Genomic DNA, 20,260 nt, shown 5'->3' with positions numbered 1-20,260 from the left:
AGTGAGGAAGCAGGAGAAATAATTGTGAAGAACGACATGATTGATTTAAACTGTAGAGGTAACCCACCCCATAAGCCATCAGAAGCCTTCAAATGAAGGTTTCCCTTTAATTCCAATGTAGAGAGGAAAATCAGTGTCTAGCCTGTGCACCAGCAGTTCAGTTAGCATCGCATTCATGCATCAAGAAGTTTCATTTGGAATTGGAAGTAGAATCAGTGGCATAACTAATGTTAAAATGACACCTTCTCTTAGTCTTGTTTACCTTCCATGAAGTTAAAAAATGCATCTCCAAAATAAGAAGATTTGACCAAATTAGCTTACTAACAAATTTTTACCTACGTTTTGTTTTTCACTTCAGTATTCCCTTATGAAACATCTTTATGCTTAGATGCTTCAGCCAGTTGATACAAATTGGATGGATTCTACATATATTCATAAGTGGTCAGTTGCTTCCTAGGACATACTTTACTTTGCTGTTTTTAAGAGTTGTACTTGAATGCAAATGTTTATCAACTAGGCTGTGTAGAAGTGTAGATTTAGACTTGAAAACTTAGTTGTTTTACATTATTTTATCTCTTTTGACACCTTACTGCTACAACAACAGAAAGTAAAATGAAATGTCTACCTTAACTATAACCATTGTTTTTTTTAAAGATCCGTAACAGGCTTAATCAAGAGCAGAACTCCAAGCTGCAGCAGCAGAAGGAACTTTTAAACAAACGCAACATGGAGGTAGCTATGATGGACAAGCGAATCAATGAGCTGCGCGAGCGCCTGTACAAGAAAAAAGTTGAGGCACGTCAAAAAGAAAACATCCCTGTAAGATAAACTATTAAAAGGGCCACACTTTGGTGGTTTCCGCAACCTGTACAAATCTTCGTAAGATGTAACTGTTCTCCAGCTGACAAACAATTACAAAAAAGAAAACTTTTGAAAGTAGCAAACTTTTAAAATTTTTAAATTTTTTTACAGGCTTTCCATAGATATTAAGGAACCCTCAAATGGCAACGTGTTGCCTTTATATTAGGAATTATAAAGATTTGCAATAGTTACTGTAATGCAGAAAGGAAGGATTAATTTAGGGCTGTGCATTGACATATAAGTTTGATTTGGTTTGTTAATAAAATATTCTTAAATGTTGAAATTATCACCTCCCTGCCCAGAGTAAAAAATTATTTAAATAGAAGTGGTTAAATAAAGTTGGCCAGAGCAGTTTCCAGCAACTTTAACCTAGTTAGTTGCCTGGTAGACAGGAGATTAGGTAGAGCTCCTCTGGATTACCAAGTAGAATCCCAGGTAGAGGGAATACTTGCAGGTTTTTGCTTTCCATTATTCAAGGCCACTTGCTAGGCCACAACCCTACAAAGGCTGAAGGTGAAAAGAGTCCTTGGACAGCAGAACAGTTTCCTGATGGGAAAGTTTGTATTGTGATAAAAAAAAAAATTAATAGTTTTTAGGTAAACTAAGTTTGTTTTTTATGGACTAGAACTGTGACAACAATATTGTGCAGTTCTAGATTATTTAACCATACTTTTATCTTCACACCAAATGTTCCAAGATAAATAGAGGTTCACACAACTTTTGGTTTGTCTATTTTTAGTTGAATCGTATTAATGGAACCTCATCACCACAGTCATCCTTGAGTGCTTCAGGAAGAGTAGCAGCAGTGGGACCTTACATCCAGGTTCCCAGTGCAGGCAGTTATGCTGTACCAGTGGACCCCGTGAAACCACAGTCTCTCACCATTGCTTCCAGTTCAACCCATGGAAGATCAAAATCTGGTGAGTTACAGCAGCTGTATTTGCTCTGAGAGGGGCAAGGAATAGTTCTTGCAAATCCTGTATTTTGACAGTTCTCTCTCAGGTTGAATGAATTTGGCTTCAGTGCAGTTCTGTGAATTCAGCTTAATAGTCATTTGAGCAACATGAAATGTTTTGTATCTCTCTACCTACCCTTCTCAAGTGACTGAGCATGCTGCCTTCTCAGCTTTGCTTGAATTCAAACAGAATATGGAATCTACAAAAGAGCATGTGTCAATTGACTGAATAATTCCTACCCTATGAGTGTTTGCTTCCAAGAATTTTTTTTTTAATGTAACTAGTTTCCATTTCTTTACGGAAGGCTGCTTATCTTGTATACAGAATATGTATATACTTGGTCTAGTGAAAAACACACTGCTTCTAAAATTAAAAAAAGACTGCTTTCTGATAGCAGGAGGAAGGTGGTTAGTTCCAGCTTGTGGTGTCTTGTGTTGCAGTGGAATAGTTTTTAGTGTTCCAGTTGTCTATCCCTTTCTCACTGGGGTTAGTGAAAGAGGCAAAATAGAATTATTCAAAATTTGTTCTTCAGTGCTATGGTCCCAATATCATCTCCCACAGTAAACAATTCCAGCTGCATTGTAAAACAGAAAATATTCTTTCTCATATTTAACATCTGAGGACACTGCCTACCTTAATGGTATGTCAACTGTCCTGAAGTCTTTGAGCCAATTTGATTGCTTTCTCCTTGACCTCTGTGCAACGGTCATTTTGCAGTATGTGTCTTGCTAAAGTCAGAACTCTCAAGAATAAATTGGCTACAAACACAGATAAATACAGTCCTAAGCATCTGGGCATGATGCCTTTGTTGTAGTGAAAAGTTTTAAAAACAGGGGGCAGCCACCAATGCAAACTACCTGTGATTTGCCACATTGTTCCAAAAATGTTTTTGTGGTTGGAATTGAAAACTTCTTCAAGGTTTGTACTTTGCTTCTGTGGCAGGGAGAGAAGATGCTGAACCGTTCTGTACGACATATGCCAAGAATTACTTTGCACTCTGCTGAAGGCAGTAGGGGCCAACCTTTTTTTGGCAGGCATACTACAAATTAGCCCTGAACCCTCCTCATGTGCTACTCTGATCCCTTTCCCTTACCTTTGCTGCTCAGCTTTCTGTTCCCTGCTCTGCTCCCTGTCTGATCTGATGCTCTGCTTTCTGCTCCCTTCCCCATCTGCCACTATGCAGACTGTCCCCTCTCCCATTTTGCCACATGCCATACACAAATACTGCCTGTGCCACTTGTGGCACATGTTGCACGTGTTGGCCACCTAGGCAGTATTGCATTTTGGACCCTTCACCTCAGACTCTGGTATTAGTAATCTGTTAATCAAGTTCAAGTCCTGGAAATTGAAGTACACGGCCTTTTGGTTTCAGATCCAAAAGTTAATTCCATGCAAGATAGACTAAGTTTTAGATCCTTCCTCAGACCCAGTGGTTGAGTAACTTACCCCATCTTACTGCTTTTTGGGGGAAATTCAAAGTGGATATTTAAAATAACTTAAACATGAGGTGAAGTGACAGATTTGTCGCATCTTCATGTTTCCTTTGGTTTTGTGTGTATTTAATTGGTTAATCTCAGATGAAAAGAAACAATTCACAAGTTGCAGTTTAATTGCTTCTGCTTACAAATCTCACTTGCTGGGTGACTGTCGTGCACTGTGGGAGTTTCCATATTCTACTACAAGGAGTAACTCTGCATGAGAGACTTCGGGGGAAAAAAGTGATTGTTTTTGCCAAAGACTGATTTTTATATGTTGATTATAGTAAGTGTAATTATATGATTTTTCTCAGAGTTTAAGAGAATAGAAAATAGATCAAATCTTGGGGATTTTTTTCCTCCCATGTGTCATTCTTTTATTTATTCATTTCTAAGTTTTTAAGTTTGAATTTCTCCATTGCTATTACTTTGTAATCTTTCCACCACTTTTTTTCTCCCTGCCCCTTTCTTTCTTTATCTCTGTGACTGGACCTGCCTCGGTATGTTCTGTAGAGATTGACTATGGGTGTGTGAAAAAATCTCCAGGCACTTGGAAGATTTCTGATTTAGACATAATAGTGGATCCTAGTCTCTCAGCTTCCACTTCTTCTCTTCAGTGTGCAGTTCACAGTGTCATCTGCCTGGCATCTACTCTTTCTGACACCCAGCACTGTGAGTCTCTACAAGATCTTTGGTTATCTAAGAATGCCAAGTTTTAATATGGTCATCTGAGTTCTTTCATGCAGATACATATTAAACAGCATTTTTAGAAATCGCTCTCCATCCTGGTAAAAATATAAAAGTGCTTGGAGATTAACGTGCAGATTAAAAGGAAGAATGGAAACAAACAGATTTTAAGCAATTGATCCTTTTAGTGTCACTGGTGGAATTACCCTAGGGATGAGTTTCTGCAGTTGAGGTTTTGATTGTAAAGATACTGAAAGAAATTACTAGGTGCCTTGTTGCTGCTAATCAGAGTGTCAGGGGAAATTTATGAGTTATTGGCATGTGAAGATTTATTTTGGAGACACTGTATTCCCCGTGTAGCTTACATAGGTATTCATGGTCTACTGGCCTGGGAACAAGGAGATCTGAGTCTGATCTCAGGGTAAAATCCTGGCTGCAGTGAAGTCCGTAGCAGCATTCCTGTTACCTCAATGGGACCAGGATTCTATTCTTGGTTTTGCAGTGCATGTGCTCTATTGCCGTGGGTCATTTATTCCTTTGTTTTACCTTCACCAGCTATAAAACGCAATAAGCATTATTTCATGTTTATCAAATGATCCAAGATCTATCAATGCAAAATGGTATGAAAGTTATTCCAAAGACCGATTGCTGTTATTGGGCCTTGGTTGCTATGAGGAAACCTGTAGAGGTAGCTGGTACCAAAATAATAGGAGCTTTGTAGCACGGTGCCCAGAAACAGTATTTTGCTTGACATCAGTTGGATAGACAAGGTAAGCAGGGAGGCTGCTCACTGAATGGTAAATGGTGTCAGAAGTAGAGCTGGGAAGCCTAAGTTCAGATTCTTTCAATATCTCTGCTTCCTTTGGGCTCTGCTTGCTGCAGCTTCTGCTCTCATTGTTCCTTGTCCATCATGGCTGATCCTTCCTTGCTGAGACCCAAGGGAGGGAACAACAGAGAGAAGCTGCTTGGCTGCCTGCTTGCCATAGCGGCTACTGGCTGTCATAAGTTGCAATTGCAGGCTGTTGCAGGCTGTTATAGCAGCTTGGTATGTATGGCATTCAGTTTGGGCTGCAAGAAGAAAATGTACGGTGTTTGGCAGGTCTGCTCAAGTAGGATAAGATGGGCGGGAAGGTGGGAGTAGCTGTATTCTGAAGCTGAAGGCAGCAGAAAGAAAGAACGAAAGTTGGAACAATTTGGACCTTTATTGGATTCCTATTCATCACCTTCAAATTCTACTGATAAGCATCTTTTGAAGCTTTTTTGGAGTTCTAAGGATTATACTCCATTCAGTGTATGACTTTTATGAGTTCTCTGAGGTTTCTTTTTAAATCAGTGTGCATCTTTGTAAGAGAATGGAAGGTGTTTTGGCATTTTCTACTGTTCTATCATATTTTTAGCCTCAAAATTTTAATGTTTCCCTCTTGGGCACTCAGCTTATGATTTTAAGATGTCTCCGTCTGTTTAGTATGAATTGGGTAGAATTACTTCATTGATTTTGTGAAATTGTTCTGCCAAACCTTAAAGTGCTAGAATTAAAGAATATCTTGAATGTATCATGTAGTAAATTTTAATCTAAAGCAGTATTCACAGTTAGAAAAGTTCTCGATATAAGGGTTTTTTTACTTCATTTCTTCTGGTCTTATTCTTAACTAGATGGTGGAAAAATAAGCAAGGTGCATGGCTCCTGGACAGAGTCAGATCTTGATGCTGGGCCTGACTACAGCTCTTCCGGGCAACCTACAAACTGTGAAAAACAATTTCTAGACTGTATGTTTTGCAAAGTGCTTTAAGCAAAAATAAATAAATACAATGATCTTTACTTCCAGTTAACAATCAAAAATCCTTTCCTATCCCTCAAATTCAGTTCTCTCTCAAAATTCAACTTCAGTTGATTTGAAATTAAAAAGTTAATGTACATTTTAAGTAGTTTTGTGTGGAACTTTTAGAAAAGATCATTCAAAGATGATTAGTAGGACAGCTCAAAGGCAGAGGGGGTAACTTCAAATAAGCAAAGGATAGAAAATAGATGACATAATCGTTTGAGCCAGATAAAGACACATTCATGAGCTAACAGACTGATCATTCATTGAGAGGGTAGAAACATGGGGTGCCAAATTGTTACTTCTTCAGAAATTGGGTGTTCAGTAGAATTGGTTTGACCTTTTTAGGCAGAAAGAGAAACAAGAATGTTAAATGCATTGTATATAGCCCACCTTTATGTAGCCTGTTTAAGGGGTAAAATTATTATTGTTTTATTCAATTATATTAATACAATAGAATATATTTCAACCAAATTTATGCCTAAGTCTTCAAATACAGAGTTGTTTTATAAAGAGGATGATTGTCAATTATTTCTTCTGTGTAGAGGGGGTCAAACAAGAAGTAATAACCTTAAATTGCAACAAGGGAAACTTTAGGTTCGATATTAGTGAGAGAACTCTATGGGGTTGGTTAGGCTCTGGAACAGAGTTCCTTACAGATGTTGAGGAATCCCTGCCATTGGAAGTTAAAACACAGATCAGATACCAACTTGGTTGGGAAGGTTTAGACAAATGTATTCCTGGGCTGAGCAGGGTGTTGGACTAGATGATGTCCTGAGGCACAGCCTTTTTTTTCCCCCCTGTGATCTTATAACTGTTTTTGGAGAAACTCTCTTGTGTGAGCATGGCAAGGAATATGCAGTTAGAAAGAAACTCCCTCAGATCTTCTAAGGGGCCTTGGTAGATGGAATTTTTTCTCTGAAGTTTGAAGATTTGCGGTGTACATTTTATTTGGTCTCATTACAAAGGAGTTCTAGGAATCTAAATACATCTCCTTTTAGCTATCTAAAACTGCACCCTGGGTGCCACCCTCTAGAGACTAAGTCTAATTGTGTGTCAGTTCTGCTATTAAATTGTTTTCCTTTGGGTAGTACAGAGGAATGAAGGGAGGGAAACAGCTTCTCCATCCCATGGAGCAACAACAGAACTAGGAAATGAAATTTGACCTTCTAAACAGCAGCTCAAAGTAATAATTCAGAATTGTTTTATAATAACTGCAAAGATTTCACTTCAGATCTTTTAATCTTGTATCTTTTAGAAAATGGAAAGGAAACCATTTCTTCCAGTTACTAAAATAGTACACTAAAGCATCAAGGAATTAATGAAGTGCTGGTTCCTTTAGTTTACATGCAGTTATGCATGTTTTTGCATACAATGAATGGATATGCCTGTGGCTTGGTGTTTTGGCTGATTTTTGAGATTCATTTCTGGAAAATTAAATCTTTAACGAGGAAATGTTTTTATAATCAGTGAGCATAGGGAAAGAGGCAGAAAAGCACTGATGTCTTGCAGCATAATAATTTTTTTTCCACCACATAGATACAATAAGTCTTTATGGTATACAGCCCTTACACTTCAGTGACTATAGGTCAGATTCTGTTCGCAGATATACAGGTGTAAGTTTGGAATTACTCTACTAAGTGAATGCAGGTACTCAAAATTTAATAGCAAGAATTTGGCTCTTTTATGTTGATGATATACAAAAAAGTATCAAAAACTGAATGCGGGAAAAGTATTCTTATAAATAAACTTAAAAAAATCTTGGTCTGATTTCTGCACTCGATCAAAATTTTGGAGCTAGGTCTGCAATATCTGCTATCTCTTGCATTAAAATCAACTCTAATGAAATTTGAATATCAAATGGTAACAGATAGAATGCAATGCCTAATGATTAAGCTTTTAGTCTGTCTTCTGAATCAGATGCTGACATTAGTACGGGTTTATCTGATTTTTGGAATCAAATTTAATCCTATTGAAATTAAACTAATTTGTTTGTTTACAGCAATGGGCACAGATAATCTTAAATATTGCATTTTTCTTTGTTTCAAGCTACTGAAGGAAACTGGCCAACACTTAAGCAAAGCTCAGCCCCAGTCGTAAAACCCTCCCAGCTCTCCAGCGCAGACTGGAAAGAATCAAGCATGGATACAGCTTTAAAACAAGGAACTATATCCAGTCAGCCTTTGCCATCTTCATTATTAGGAAGTACTGATAAGCTGGTGCGTTTAATTAATGGTCTCTTCACATTTTGCTTCCAGTCTGATGTTTATCAAAAATATCACTAATGAAGTTCATTTCATCTCCTTTTTAATTTCTTCACTGCCATCCTATCTCTTCTCCCATTAAGTGCCATACACCCCTGAAGGCAAGGGAGTATATGCATCTCCATCTGCCTGCATCTTGGCTCTTGTTTCTTCCACCATTCTCCCTCAATTCCTTTGCTGCTCTTGATCTCCTCTGAAATGCTTTGTTTCCCTCCTCTCTCTTTGGCCTCAGACCTCATACAGGTTGCCACTGGCTGCTTAATTAACCTCATATTTACTCGGTGCTTTTCCTCCTCTGATTGTTAAATTATTTAAAAGAATAAAGTTATCCCTGAAATTCCCTAAACTCTTCCCATAGTGAGCTTTTCAGGTTTGCTTGTGTCCTCCTGTGTGTTGCTCAGCAGTTTATATTTGTCCTGAACTGTTGGCTCTAAGCAGCAAACAACTTTATTTAAAAATGTGAAGTGTTAGAGCACTAAAACCTCACTGTATTGTCTCACGAATTTTGGAGACCCTTGTTTCATTTTTTACTAGTCACCCAAGCTTCCAATTATGCAGATTCCATAGTATAAATTATGGAGATAGTATAATTATGTAGTGAATATAAATTCATATTAACATATTAGACACAGCCTTATAATTCCAGTGTGTCAAGACATCTCAGAGTATATCTCAGACCTCTGGTACTCACTCTAAGTAGTCGTGTTGTACCTAATATATAAGAAATCTATTCCTAGTTTTGTGTACATGTAAATATAAACAATTTATTCCATAACAGTCAAGAACATTAATCAGCATCATTAAGCTGTGGGTGTTTTTGCTTTTGATTTGTACTTGTGAAATGGTGCAGTCTGCCTAATTATACGTATGCTACTTGTGTTCTCATTTAGGGCCTTGATATGGGGAAGGTGCCATCAACCATTCCTGGTGTGAGCAAGCAGTTGCCTCAAAACTATGGGACCTATCCAAGCCCTATTCCTTTAGGAACAAGTTCTACAAATTCTCTGGAGAGGCGGAAGGATGGCAGCCTGCCAAGACCTGGTTCTAGTATAATAAGTCGGCAAAGATCTGTTCCATTACCACCGTCAAGCAACATACATCAGCCCAGTTCCTCACAACAGATCCAGCAGAGAATTTCCGTACCTCCTAGCCCTACATATCAACCTTCTGGTCCCCCCTTATTTCCAGGAGGAGATGGAAGGCCTGACCTTCCTTTAACTGTGGCTATCAGACCTTTCCTAGCTGATAAAGGATCAAGGCCTCAGTCTCCCAGAAAAGGACCACAAACAGTAAACTCAAGTTCCATCTACTCCATGTATCTTCAACAAGCAACCCCACCTAAAAACTATCAACAAGCTGTATACAACACCCTAAATAAGTCAGTAAAAGCAGGTAGAAAATATATTTGCCTTTCTTTTTTAAATAGATTAACTATTACTTGTTGGTTTAACACTTCCATTGAGACTAACTTATGTAGTTGTTGCATGAATAGCTTTTCAAAATTTTTACTCATCTATAATTGATTTGAGTACAAAATTCTGAGTTATTTTTGGTGAAAATAGGGTATCAGGCCTTGGTTCAACACTACGTTTCAACACTGACAAATGCAAGGTGATGCACCTGGAGGGGAAGAACCAGCAGCATACCTACAGGCTGGGGAACTCCCTTCTCGTCGGTGCGGAGGCAGAAAAGGATCTTGGAGTCATTATTGATGCCAAAATGAACATGGGCCAATAGTGTGGGGTCAGGAAGGCCAACCGCACCTTGTCATGCATCCACAGATGCATCTCGAGCAGGTCCAGGGAGGTGATCCTCCCCCTCTATGCAGCACTGGTCAGGCCGCAGCTGGCGTACTGCGTCCAGTTCTGGGCGCCGCACTTGAGGAGGGATGTGGACAGCATGCAGAGGGTCCAGAGGAGGGCCACTCGCATGATCGGGGTCAGCAGGGCAGGCCCTACGAGGAGAGGCGACGGGACCTGGACCTGTTCAGCCTCCACAAGAGAAGGCTGAGGGGGGATCTAGTGGCCGTTTACAAACTAGTCAGAGCGGACCAGCAGGCACTGGGGGAGTCCCTGTTCCCCCCGAGCACTGCCAGGAGTGACCAGGAATAACTGTCACAAGCTGTTGGGTAGATTCAGACTAGACATCAGGAGGCGGTACTTCACTGTCAGGGTGGCTAGGATCTGGAACCAACTTCCAAGAGAAGTGGTGCTAGCTCCTACCCTGGGAGTCTTTAAGAGGAGGCTAGACGAACACCTTGCCGGGGTCATTTGACCCCAGTACTCTTCCCTGCCATGGCAGGGGGTCGGACTTGATGATCTGCTCAAGTCCCTTCCGACCCTACCAACTATGAAACCAATCCCCCATTTATAACACTGTTTCCTATGGGAAAATTGGTTTCAAGTTGCAATGTTTCGACTTAAGACACCGCTTTCAGGAACCAATTGTGTCATAAGTCCAAGGACTGTCTGCATTATAAGTATTTCTTGATCATTTCACTAAATTGTCTGGAGAGATTTTCCTCCCTGTATTACCATTTGTGTGCAGGTAGTTTATAATTGTCAAAAGTACCGATGGCTAACAATGATTTTTTTTTTCTAGTTTGCATTTGGTAGGCCAACTGGGAGATTATGATATAAACCAGATACTCAAATTCTTTTCTTCTCTATTGGCATTGCTATGCAGCCACTGATTACATGACCTTTTTGTTACAATTTCAGAACAATTGCTCACTGTTTTGTTTTCTCTTTTCTAGTTTATGGAAAACCTGTTCTACAGTCTGGCTCAACTTCTCCATCACCTTTACCATTCCTTCATGGTTCTTTGCCTGCACACCCTTCTTCACAGCCACAGTCTCAGCCTCAGGCTGAGCTCACTGAAAAAGATCAAGAGCTAGAAAATATTCCTCCCTCTGGTGAAAATAGCAATGTAGAAAACATTCCTCGTCCTCTCAGTCCTACCAAACTTACACCTATTGTCCATTCACCCCTCCGATATCAAAGCGATGCTGATCTTGAAGCTCTTAGAAGAAAATTAGCCAATGCTCCCAGGCCATTAAAGAAGCGTAGTTCTATCACTGAACCCGAAGGACCCAGTGGGCCAAATATACAGAAGTTATTGTATCAGCGCTTTAATACCCTTGCTGGAGGAATAGAAAGTGCTCCATTTTATCAGCCAAGCAATGCGCAGGACTTCATAGGCATCTTAGCAGATGTTGATAATGGAAACACTAGTACCAATGGCAATATTGAAGAACCTATTTCTGTGCAACCTACAGTTCCTCTTCCTGATGAACCTCCTCCTTCATCAGATGCCAATGATAATGAATTACCTTCTCCTGCCACTGAAGAATTGATCAGTATTGAAACTACTAACCAAACCTCTGAGACAACTGAAGATAGTAATAACAATCCTGCTATACTCCTTTCCACTGAGCAGCCACCTAGCCCTGTACCTGAGGTTAGTTCTCCAGTAGAAGATGAAGTTCCAGTGCCACCAGCTGTTCCTCCTCCTCTTCCTCCAGTAAGTGGCTACAGACGCATTATTACAGTGCATACATTGACTCTCAGTCTATGCAAGTAACTTTTATTCAGTTGTTTATGCAGTGAATGGAAGGCAATGGGGTTAGGTTAAATGACTGTAATGCAAGATAAGTAATACTAAAGAAATAAAGGGAAATCCAACACAATACCGATGAAGATACCCATGGAAAATGTACTAGTTCTGTTTCTTATGCAAATCCTGACTAGGTGATTAGGAAATGATGCAAGTATTTTATAGTTAGTTCTGCATGATTAGAATCCTATGTGGGTTGGGGCTGCAAACCTCACTGTGGCATTTACTTGTTGTCATAGAGTTAAATTGCAAAACCTGAGATTTAATTTAAAAGCTTGCATTAAGAACTCATGTTTTTAAAGAAAATTCGTGCAGTGAGGCTTTCTTTGTTCTGCAGACAGTCTGAAAGGGTGACTCTGGAAGGCGTTATGTACCCATATTTCCCTCAATGGATTGTTGTCTGAAACCTCAGAAGACAACATAAATGTCAAGGTTGCTGCCTCATTTCAGCAAATTCCCTTAATATGCTGATCCCAGAATCTGAACAGCTTTCCATGTTGCCCCCTTCATCACTGACAAAACCTCTGGCTTCACCCTGACACTGTCCATTAGGCTTTGTCATTAGAAAAATGTTGAGAATTGAAAAAGTAGGGACAGAAATGCTTAAGCAGCACACTAGATTTTATGGCTATATTCAGTAGGAAAGTGCACACACAGTACAGTGAGCACTGCCACTTTCTCATTTACCTAAAGTTGTCACAGAATCCAGTGACCTTACTGAAGATTTGGGTCCCACTAGACTGCAGTGAACATAAAATCTTACATACACTCCCTCTGTAAACAGGTACAGGATGTTTGGAGGAAAAGGGGAGATCCTAGCAGTGGATATTCTTAGAATGCAAGCTTTTTATTTTTAGAAATGCAAGTAATAAACATAAGAGTAACTTAAAAAAGGTACAACTACAACTACAAGCTGTAGCCTACGTGAAGCACAAATTGCTTTCATTATGCATGTTTTGTTGGATGCTGAGAATGATGTTATGTATTTCAGATCATCTGCCTGTTTCTTTTGAAATTACCAGCCAGAACCATGCAAAGAGTACTTTACTTTGCTGAGCTGTTTGAAGCGAGAAAAACCTTTTGTACAGTACTAATATACCTTAGTCCTGACCTGCAGGGAGCACTGCTGCTAGTTCAGACCTGAGATTCCTTCTAAATAGAGACTGCCAGTAATACTGAATTGTGTAATATTGACCGAAGTCTTCATGGTGTCTAAAATGAGCCCACATAACTCGCTTTCACTTGTGATACCATTTAAAACTACAGTACTCTGAATGATGGGCTCAGGTGTCATTGGACCTTGTAATCACAATTTCTGAACACTAATCTCCTGGCTGTGTTAGAATGCTTTTCAGATTTCTACTTAGCACAAGTTATGGTGGCAAAAATAGCAAGTCCTGCAAATTAGGGATTTACAGTAGATGTTGGCAGGCCCTTATCTAACATTTCAGGAACACAGAAATATTCATTTAAAAAATAATGAAATGATTGGACATACATATGTGTCATTTAGAATGATAACTATGTTCTCTCTTCCACCCAGACCAAACGTACCAACCTGAAGAAACCTAATTCTGAGAGGACAGGACATGGTTTGAGAGTGAAGTTCAATCCTTTGGCCCTCTTGCTTGATGCTTCTTTGGAGGGAGAATTTGACCTGGTACAAAGGATCATATATGAGGTGAACTTCTAAATATAGATGGGTTTTCCCATTATTTTCAGTGAAGTAAAAGATTTGTGCTGAAATATTTTATTTTGTTCCAATAGGTTGATGATCCCAGCAAACCCAATGATGAAGGAATTACCCCTTTGCATAATGCAGTATGTGCTGGCCATCACCACATTGTAAAGTTCCTGCTTGATTTTGGTGTAAATGTGAATGCAGCAGACAGCGATGGATGGTAAGAGTGCTGTCCCTTTTAACTTCAGTGTCTCCTCTCTGCCATTTTTATGTGGCAATAAGTAAATGATCAATATAGTTCTAATGTTATACACAATCTGAATTGCTAACTTTATTGCTCATCTGTTTCAGCATTTCAAGCCAAAATGTAATGATTAATATGCAACAACATGACCTTCCTTGTTTATAGGAAAATATTTGGATTCAGTGTCACTGGATTTTGTTATAGTTGAAAATGCAGTGTGCATCAAGACGGATAAGAGTCTTACTGCATCAGTGGTCTTTTCCTTGTTTACAAAAAAAATGTTAATGGTTTTGTTTGTCTAACCCAGAGATGTAGGTTTTCCAGAAAATTTTGAATTGGGAATTTTTCCAATGCCCTAAATAGACCGTGATCTGATTTAACATGCTTATTTGACTTATATTTAGTAAACAAAACCAAAAAAGGCCCCCCATATTAATTTTTTGTCCCAATAGCCACAAGTATTTGAACTAAAATATTTGATTAGGAAATACAGCACACTTAATGGGCAAGCACGTGTGCCTGCAGCAGCTCAAAATCCCAAAGTCACTCTGTAAAATACCCCAAAATCCGTGTTCCTCCACAATTTAAAACACTTTAAAGAGACAGAGAGAATGAGACAGAGGCAGCAATCAGTTGGGAAATGTTTTATTGATATATCTACAGCATTAAAGCAGTGTGGAAGCCTACCAGTGTCTCTATCATAATAATAAAGTGAACTCTACATACATGTTTCATGAATACATGAATATATATTTTGCTGCCCCCTCAACCAGGGTTACGGGCCCCACACAGGGGCTACCACCTGCAAGGTCCACATGCCCCCACCCCAGCCTCCCGATTGCTGCCCCACCTGGCCCCGTCCCCCGCCAGCTGCTGCAGCCCCTCCCATGGCTGCCCCCCCCCCCCAACCCCAGGCACCATCACTTTAAAAAGGAAAAAAGAAAAAAAAAGCCTCTACTTACCCTAGAATCAGGGGCTGGATGGGCTCCAGGGCCTCCTGGCAGAGCCCGCCCTGGGCACCACAGGGCAGCGGGGGGCAGGAGGGCCCGGGCTGGGGCTATCCCTCTGCCCCACACTGTGCAGATGGGGCCCCAGTAACACAGACGGCAGGTGGACTGCCAGTAAGTGCTTGGGGATTTTGTTTTGTTTTGTTTTTTTCTATGGGGATGCTGGGGTGGGGGAGACAGGGGTATGGGGCTTCGGGGGAGATGGGGCCAGGCAGGGCAGGGATTGTGGGGCTTGGAGGGCAGGCAGGGGGTGAGGCCAGGCAGAGCAGGGATCGGGGACATCGGGGGACTGGGGCGGGGCAGGGAAGGGATTGGGGGTGGGGGAGCAGTTTGGCAGGGCAGGGATCAGGGGCCTGGGGAGGGGGGAGGGCTGGGATTGGGCAAGGAACAGATTGGGACTGTGCCTTGCCTCGCTTTTTTAAACTCCATTTTTTTTAGATCTCTGGATATCCAAGGGTCTAATTTTTTCCCCGCACTGCAAGTTTGCAGTGCAGGGAACATTTTTTCATTCCCGCACATGTCTCTTGCCCCATCTCAAAGGGGTTTGAGAGGGGCAAGAGGCACATGCGTACTCATCTGCACATGCCCAATGTGGTTTAAATGTTATATTCAAATAAATTCAAAGCTTAATGTAGAAAGAAATTATTGGTATTGGAATACTTGTAAAAATGTAAAGACCAATACACAATAGCATGTACTTCCTTTACATTGTTTGTTTAAATTTAAGAAAAAAAACAAAGGCATTAAACTGTTGACACACTCATTTTAGCACACCCAAAGAACTGTACATGATATGCTGTGCTTTGGTTTTGATTTGACCTGCACAGCTCATTAGGTGAATTCATAACTTGCTTTTTGGTTTGGATTATTCTGTGAGTGTATTTACTGTCCTGTTTACAAATCAGTAATACACGTGTACTCTCTCATACACTTCCTAGGGATAATCACCTGAAAAACATTAATGACAACTTTGAAACTGCCAAGCTTGCCTAACATGTCTTGGTATCCATTCATTAATGAGTTTTATGAAACAATTAATTTTTAGAAATGGAAAATTTCCCACAGAAAAATAAAGCACTAGAAAATTTTCTGCCCCACATCTCTGGTTTAAGCTGATCCTTAATATCTAAGCCCATCATTATCTAATAATTTTGTAATGTCTGAGGGCTAGAGAGCTTCCCATACTGACCTGTTTCTTTCCCTTTCTTTGTCTTCCAACTCAGCAGCAAACACAGCTCTCTGCCCTTTAAATCCAACAGCCTTGCAAATTGTCACTTCTACCATTTCTGTTTCCCCCCTTTTTGACTTCATGGGGTCTGGATTTCACGCCAGGTTATTTGACTTAGGCACAGAATGTCTGTAATATGACTTGTAAGATACTGTAATGCTCCATAAATGTAACTTCGAGAGGGTGACTGATCCCTATCTGCAGTTGTAGAATTTTTGGCTTTTTTTGATGCCTTCGTGTTTTGTTTGGTTTCAGGACACCTTTGCATTGCGCAGCTTCTTGCAATAGTGTTCACCTCTGTAAACTACTGGTGGAATCTGGGGCAGCAATTTTTGCTTCAACTATAAGCGATATAGAAACTGCTGCAGACAAGTGTGAAGAGATGGAGGAAGGTTATATTCAGTGTTCTCAGTTCTTGTACGGTATGTTGTGAAATGTGTACATTTATTAATTCCTATACACTCCTTTCATGTTCCCTAATATTTAGCCCTTTACTTTCTAGCCCATTTACCAAGTCCTGTCCCATGCCAACTACAGCAGTATTCTCTTGACATTATCGTTGCCCTTCTGGTTCGTTCAAAATGCTGGTGCTAGCCTACTCTGTTGGCTGTGGCATTGCTCATCTCATTCTCTTCCTTTGCTTGAGTTTCTTACAATTCTTTTCTGTCATTTCAAGGGAACGTTTCCAAGATGATAAGGGTTTGGCTGGTAGAGGGGAGTTGTTACATTTAGTATGTAGTTCTTATCAAGCTATCCTAAATTACACATTTGTAGCAGCCCACGAGTGGCTTAAAATCCATACTTGAGTTATGAGTAGCCCTACCTGTTTTGCACACTGAATTGCTTTACAGCAGATAACCTGTAGGGACCTCTAGGCAATGTGATATTACACTTGATCTGAGCCTTCAGGAGGCCGAGAAGCAATAACCCACAATACCTAGATGTTGCTGAAAGACTGACAGATTTTGGAAACAACTTTGCTTCAGTGTGCTTGTAAGACAAGTATGACACGCTTTCATCCTTACTTTGACTAAATTAAAGCCGTTAGCATTTCTCTCTCATATAATCAAAACAAGAAAAAAATCATATTCTCAAGATGTTCCAACAAATTACCCATCATATGTGGTGTTATGATCAAAATATATTACTGAAACAATTTTAAAATGGCAAGTCGAGACAGCAGCATGAATGCAGTTTAAGAGCTGTTGTGGGCAAAATGAAAGTTTACAGATGTGCTACATTGAAGAGAGCCCCCAGATCCCAAATGCAGGTTGTTTCACCACCCATAATGTTTTTATTTACCTTTTACCTCTTGGAAACAGGTGTACAAGAGAAATTGGGAGTCATGAATAAAGGAGTAGTATATGCACTCTGGGATTATGAAGCCCAGAATAACGATGAGTTGTCATTCCACGAGGGTGATGCCATTACTATTCTGAGACGCAAGGATGACAATGAAACGGAATGGTGGTGGGCTCGCCTCAATGATAAAGAAGGCTACGTGCCTAAAAATCTTCTGGGGGTAAGTGCCTTCAGGTTTCTTCCTCCTTTTCCCTTTACTGCTGAAATGGGAGACTAGACCCTGGAGGATCCATCGGTGAAATGTCTAGGTGCAATAGTTGCAGTGACAAAAAGCAGCAATCCTTCCCTGCCCCCTCCCCCCGCCTTTTTAAGGGTCTGCATGCATTTTCTCTGTAACACTATTGCTGTGGGAAAAGACAGACAAAAAGTAGGGAGTATAAATTCAGTACACAAACCAAAACGGAAAACTCAAAGACAATTATTTTAGATTATATTTTTAATCTTTAACACAAGGGTATGAAAAGGTGAAATCTTCCCTACATTGTTTAAAGGGGAACATATTGGCTCCCCTAGTAAAACCTGATAGGTGCAGGACTGTTCTAAAGGCAGATTAAGAACAGTTTCTCAAGCCTGTGGTATGGATTAGTCCTGTAAGCACTTTGGGAAATGTGTTGTGTTTGCCTGGCCACAAGCTAGACAGTCACGGAGCAGAATGATGCAGCAAGGAATGTCAGCATTCTGGTACAAAATGGTGGGAAGCCACTTCTGGCCACTTTCTGGATCCTGCTTTAGAAGATTTAAAAAAAACAAAAACCACTAGCCTTGTTTAGATAAAAGACATGATGCAAAGATGGATGCATCTTTTAGAGTTTGTTAGACACTATTATCTACCCCTCCTGTCCCTTTGTCTAATTAAAAATCTTTCATTTGAGGTTGGAAAGAGACTTCCTTTTTCAGTGCCTAGAAAGCACTCAGTACGGGAATTGTACTCTCCACGCTTTGACATGCTTCAGATAAAAAGCCTGAACGATGCACTTGTAAACTGTATAATCTTACCAGTTAATTAACCTTTGGGACTTGATACCACAGGAGACCATCAATTTAGGATTATATAGAGACATCTAGATGATAGCATCTGATTATTAGATAGAAGGAGAAATAGATTTTTGTCCCTAGGGAATAGCCACCTTCTGGCAGATTCTGTAATTCTTGGTTGATTGTACCTTCTTTGAAAGGAAGTCTTGATCACTGTGGGCAGGATTCCAGTCTTGAAAGGCCAGTAGCCTGATTTTTAGAATGGCAGATCTGTTGTTTGCTGAGGCTTCCCATTGCCAACTCTTTCCTGAATATTTCACCTAATGTCTTTTTGAATATCACTACCTATCCAATATGTTACAACAACAACAACAATCAGGCATTTAGGAGACTACCTTGCCCCTGAAACACCTTTTGGTATACAATTGACTTTTGTAATCAAAATTTGCTCTAATTAAGCTAATGTATTAGCTTCATAGTAACAAGAGACTTAATTTTGATTTTGGTTTTTTTTACAGTTATACCCACGAATCAAGCCTAGGCAGCGAACCCTGGCTTGAACTCAGTCATGTGGCAGTCTAATACATCTTTCTGGTAACTGGAAACTTAAAACATACACTGGAACCACTTTTAAATTGTATTTCACCTGAGAAATAAAGCTATAATCTTTGTTTTTAATGGTGCTTTCTCTTGTTAGTGGACAGCATTCATGGTTTTAAAATCTGTAGTTTGTAAATAATTATTCCATGTGATCCACTACTAACAAGGAGAGCGACCTACACAGCCTACAGTATTTTGCCAACTACAGTCTAAAAACCAAAACCACAAGTCCCAGTTGTTGAAGGTTCTGTGGCTGGAACTCTGTCGAAGTGTTCAGAAGTGTCATTTGCAAAATGCAGATGTGCTGTTCTCTGTGTTCCAATCCCACAGTAACTGTCCCATGTGTCAAGATTTTAGATATTGTTTTTGTTTGACACCAGTGAAAGTTGAGTTTACTCATTACTGATTTAACTCCTTGAGTGCCAGGATGGAAAATAAGCTAAGTGAATAGTCACCAAAGCTTTATGGAGACTAGGATTTAAATACAAGTCTGCTTAAATAATACTTACATTCTAATTTAGACATCCCAAAACTAAATTTCAGATATCTTAGCTTCAAGGTATTGTTTGCATTTAGTGGCAAGATAGAAGGAAGATCAGCAGTATTTGTACACCTTCTTGGAACCCCTACAGTAAGTAGTTCACTTAGTATTTATTTTCTTGATTTTTTTTTTATCTTGTAGCACCAATTTACCTCTACTAATTAAAACATTTCCCCTACTAACCACATGAATGTGTCTATTCTGGACACGCACAAAAAAAGAACTAAACTTGCAGTTAAAGGGATTTGTATGTCTGCGTGGATGAAAGTGCAATAGTTAAGAAGGGTAAGAGTCTGATTTAACTTAAAGTCTGCCTTAGTTATGGTAGGAAGACTTCGAAGGACTGAATAGAAGTGGAGAGAGTTGATTGTGTTTAGGTATAAGGTCAAGGAGAGGAAAAAGTAACCAAGTTTACAGTAGGATTTGAAAAGTGATAAGTCTGTATCGATGAGGACAGTTCCTATGGTTCTTGGCAGCCCCGCACCTAGGGTGAGTTATGCAATAACCTATGTCACAATATTGTAGTTTCAAGCAAAAAGCACTTCCCTGGAGTTTTAAATGTACATGGGTTTTATATACCAAAAGTATATTTTGGATTTTCCATAATAATCTGTAGCCATGTTTCTTGCAATTTTTTCTCCCATTAAAGCTGTAGGCCACTTTGCTTTAAATCTTAATATACGTCTTGTGTATAATTTATATATCCATTTATGCAGTGCTGTAACATGCTTCTACCACAGTTTAGCATAAATTGTATATATTGTGGTGATGAAAAGTGAAAGGGTATTATTGTTAAAGAATTTGCTACATGAATGTGACAATTTCAAGACCCATGATGCACTAAATTTGGAAGAACATGTAAAATGTGCATAATAAAGTACTGCTAAGGCATGGCTGCGTTTACGTGTTTGCGTAATCACGGACAAGGTGGTTTTTCTCCAACT

The 20,260-nt window shown here is 39.7% G+C and overlaps 1 protein-coding gene across 4 annotated transcripts in view; it reads left to right on the top strand.

Moving 5' to 3' along the window:
- Positions 1-20,209, top strand: part of PPP1R13B (protein phosphatase 1 regulatory subunit 13B) — a 93,737-nt gene extending 73,528 nt beyond the window's left edge. Inside the window, exons 8-18 of one of the 4 annotated variants that reach the window (XM_090034123.1) lie at positions 655-795; positions 1,601-1,781; positions 5,633-5,746; positions 7,849-8,018; positions 8,954-9,455; positions 10,819-11,585; positions 13,222-13,359; positions 13,446-13,579; positions 16,094-16,260; positions 17,161-17,360; positions 18,694-20,209. In XM_090034123.1, coding sequence (XP_089890249.1) covers positions 655-795; positions 1,601-1,781; positions 5,633-5,746; positions 7,849-8,018; positions 8,954-9,455; positions 10,819-11,585; positions 13,222-13,359; positions 13,446-13,579; positions 16,094-16,260; positions 17,161-17,360; positions 18,694-18,735 — 2,556 coding nt within the window. In that variant the 3' untranslated portion in view covers positions 18,736-20,209. Of the gene's footprint in view, positions 1-654; positions 820-1,600; positions 1,782-5,632; positions 5,747-7,848; positions 8,019-8,953; positions 9,456-10,818; positions 11,586-13,221; positions 13,360-13,445; positions 13,580-16,093; positions 16,261-17,160; positions 17,361-18,693 lie in introns of all 4 variants that reach the window. The other 3 variants (XM_090034122.1, XM_090034125.1, XM_090034124.1) reach the window with 3 other exon arrangements.
- Positions 20,210-20,260: the final 51 nt, after the last annotated feature.

This window comes from Crocodylus siamensis, chromosome 2, assembly GCF_052110815.1.
Source record: "Crocodylus siamensis isolate JL-2025a chromosome 2, ASM5211081v1, whole genome shotgun sequence".
In the NCBI taxonomy this organism is placed as follows: domain Eukaryota; kingdom Metazoa; phylum Chordata; order Crocodylia; family Crocodylidae; genus Crocodylus; species Crocodylus siamensis.
Note: the sequence above shows the minus strand (reverse complement) of the source record. Positions and strands in the feature narration are given on the sequence as shown.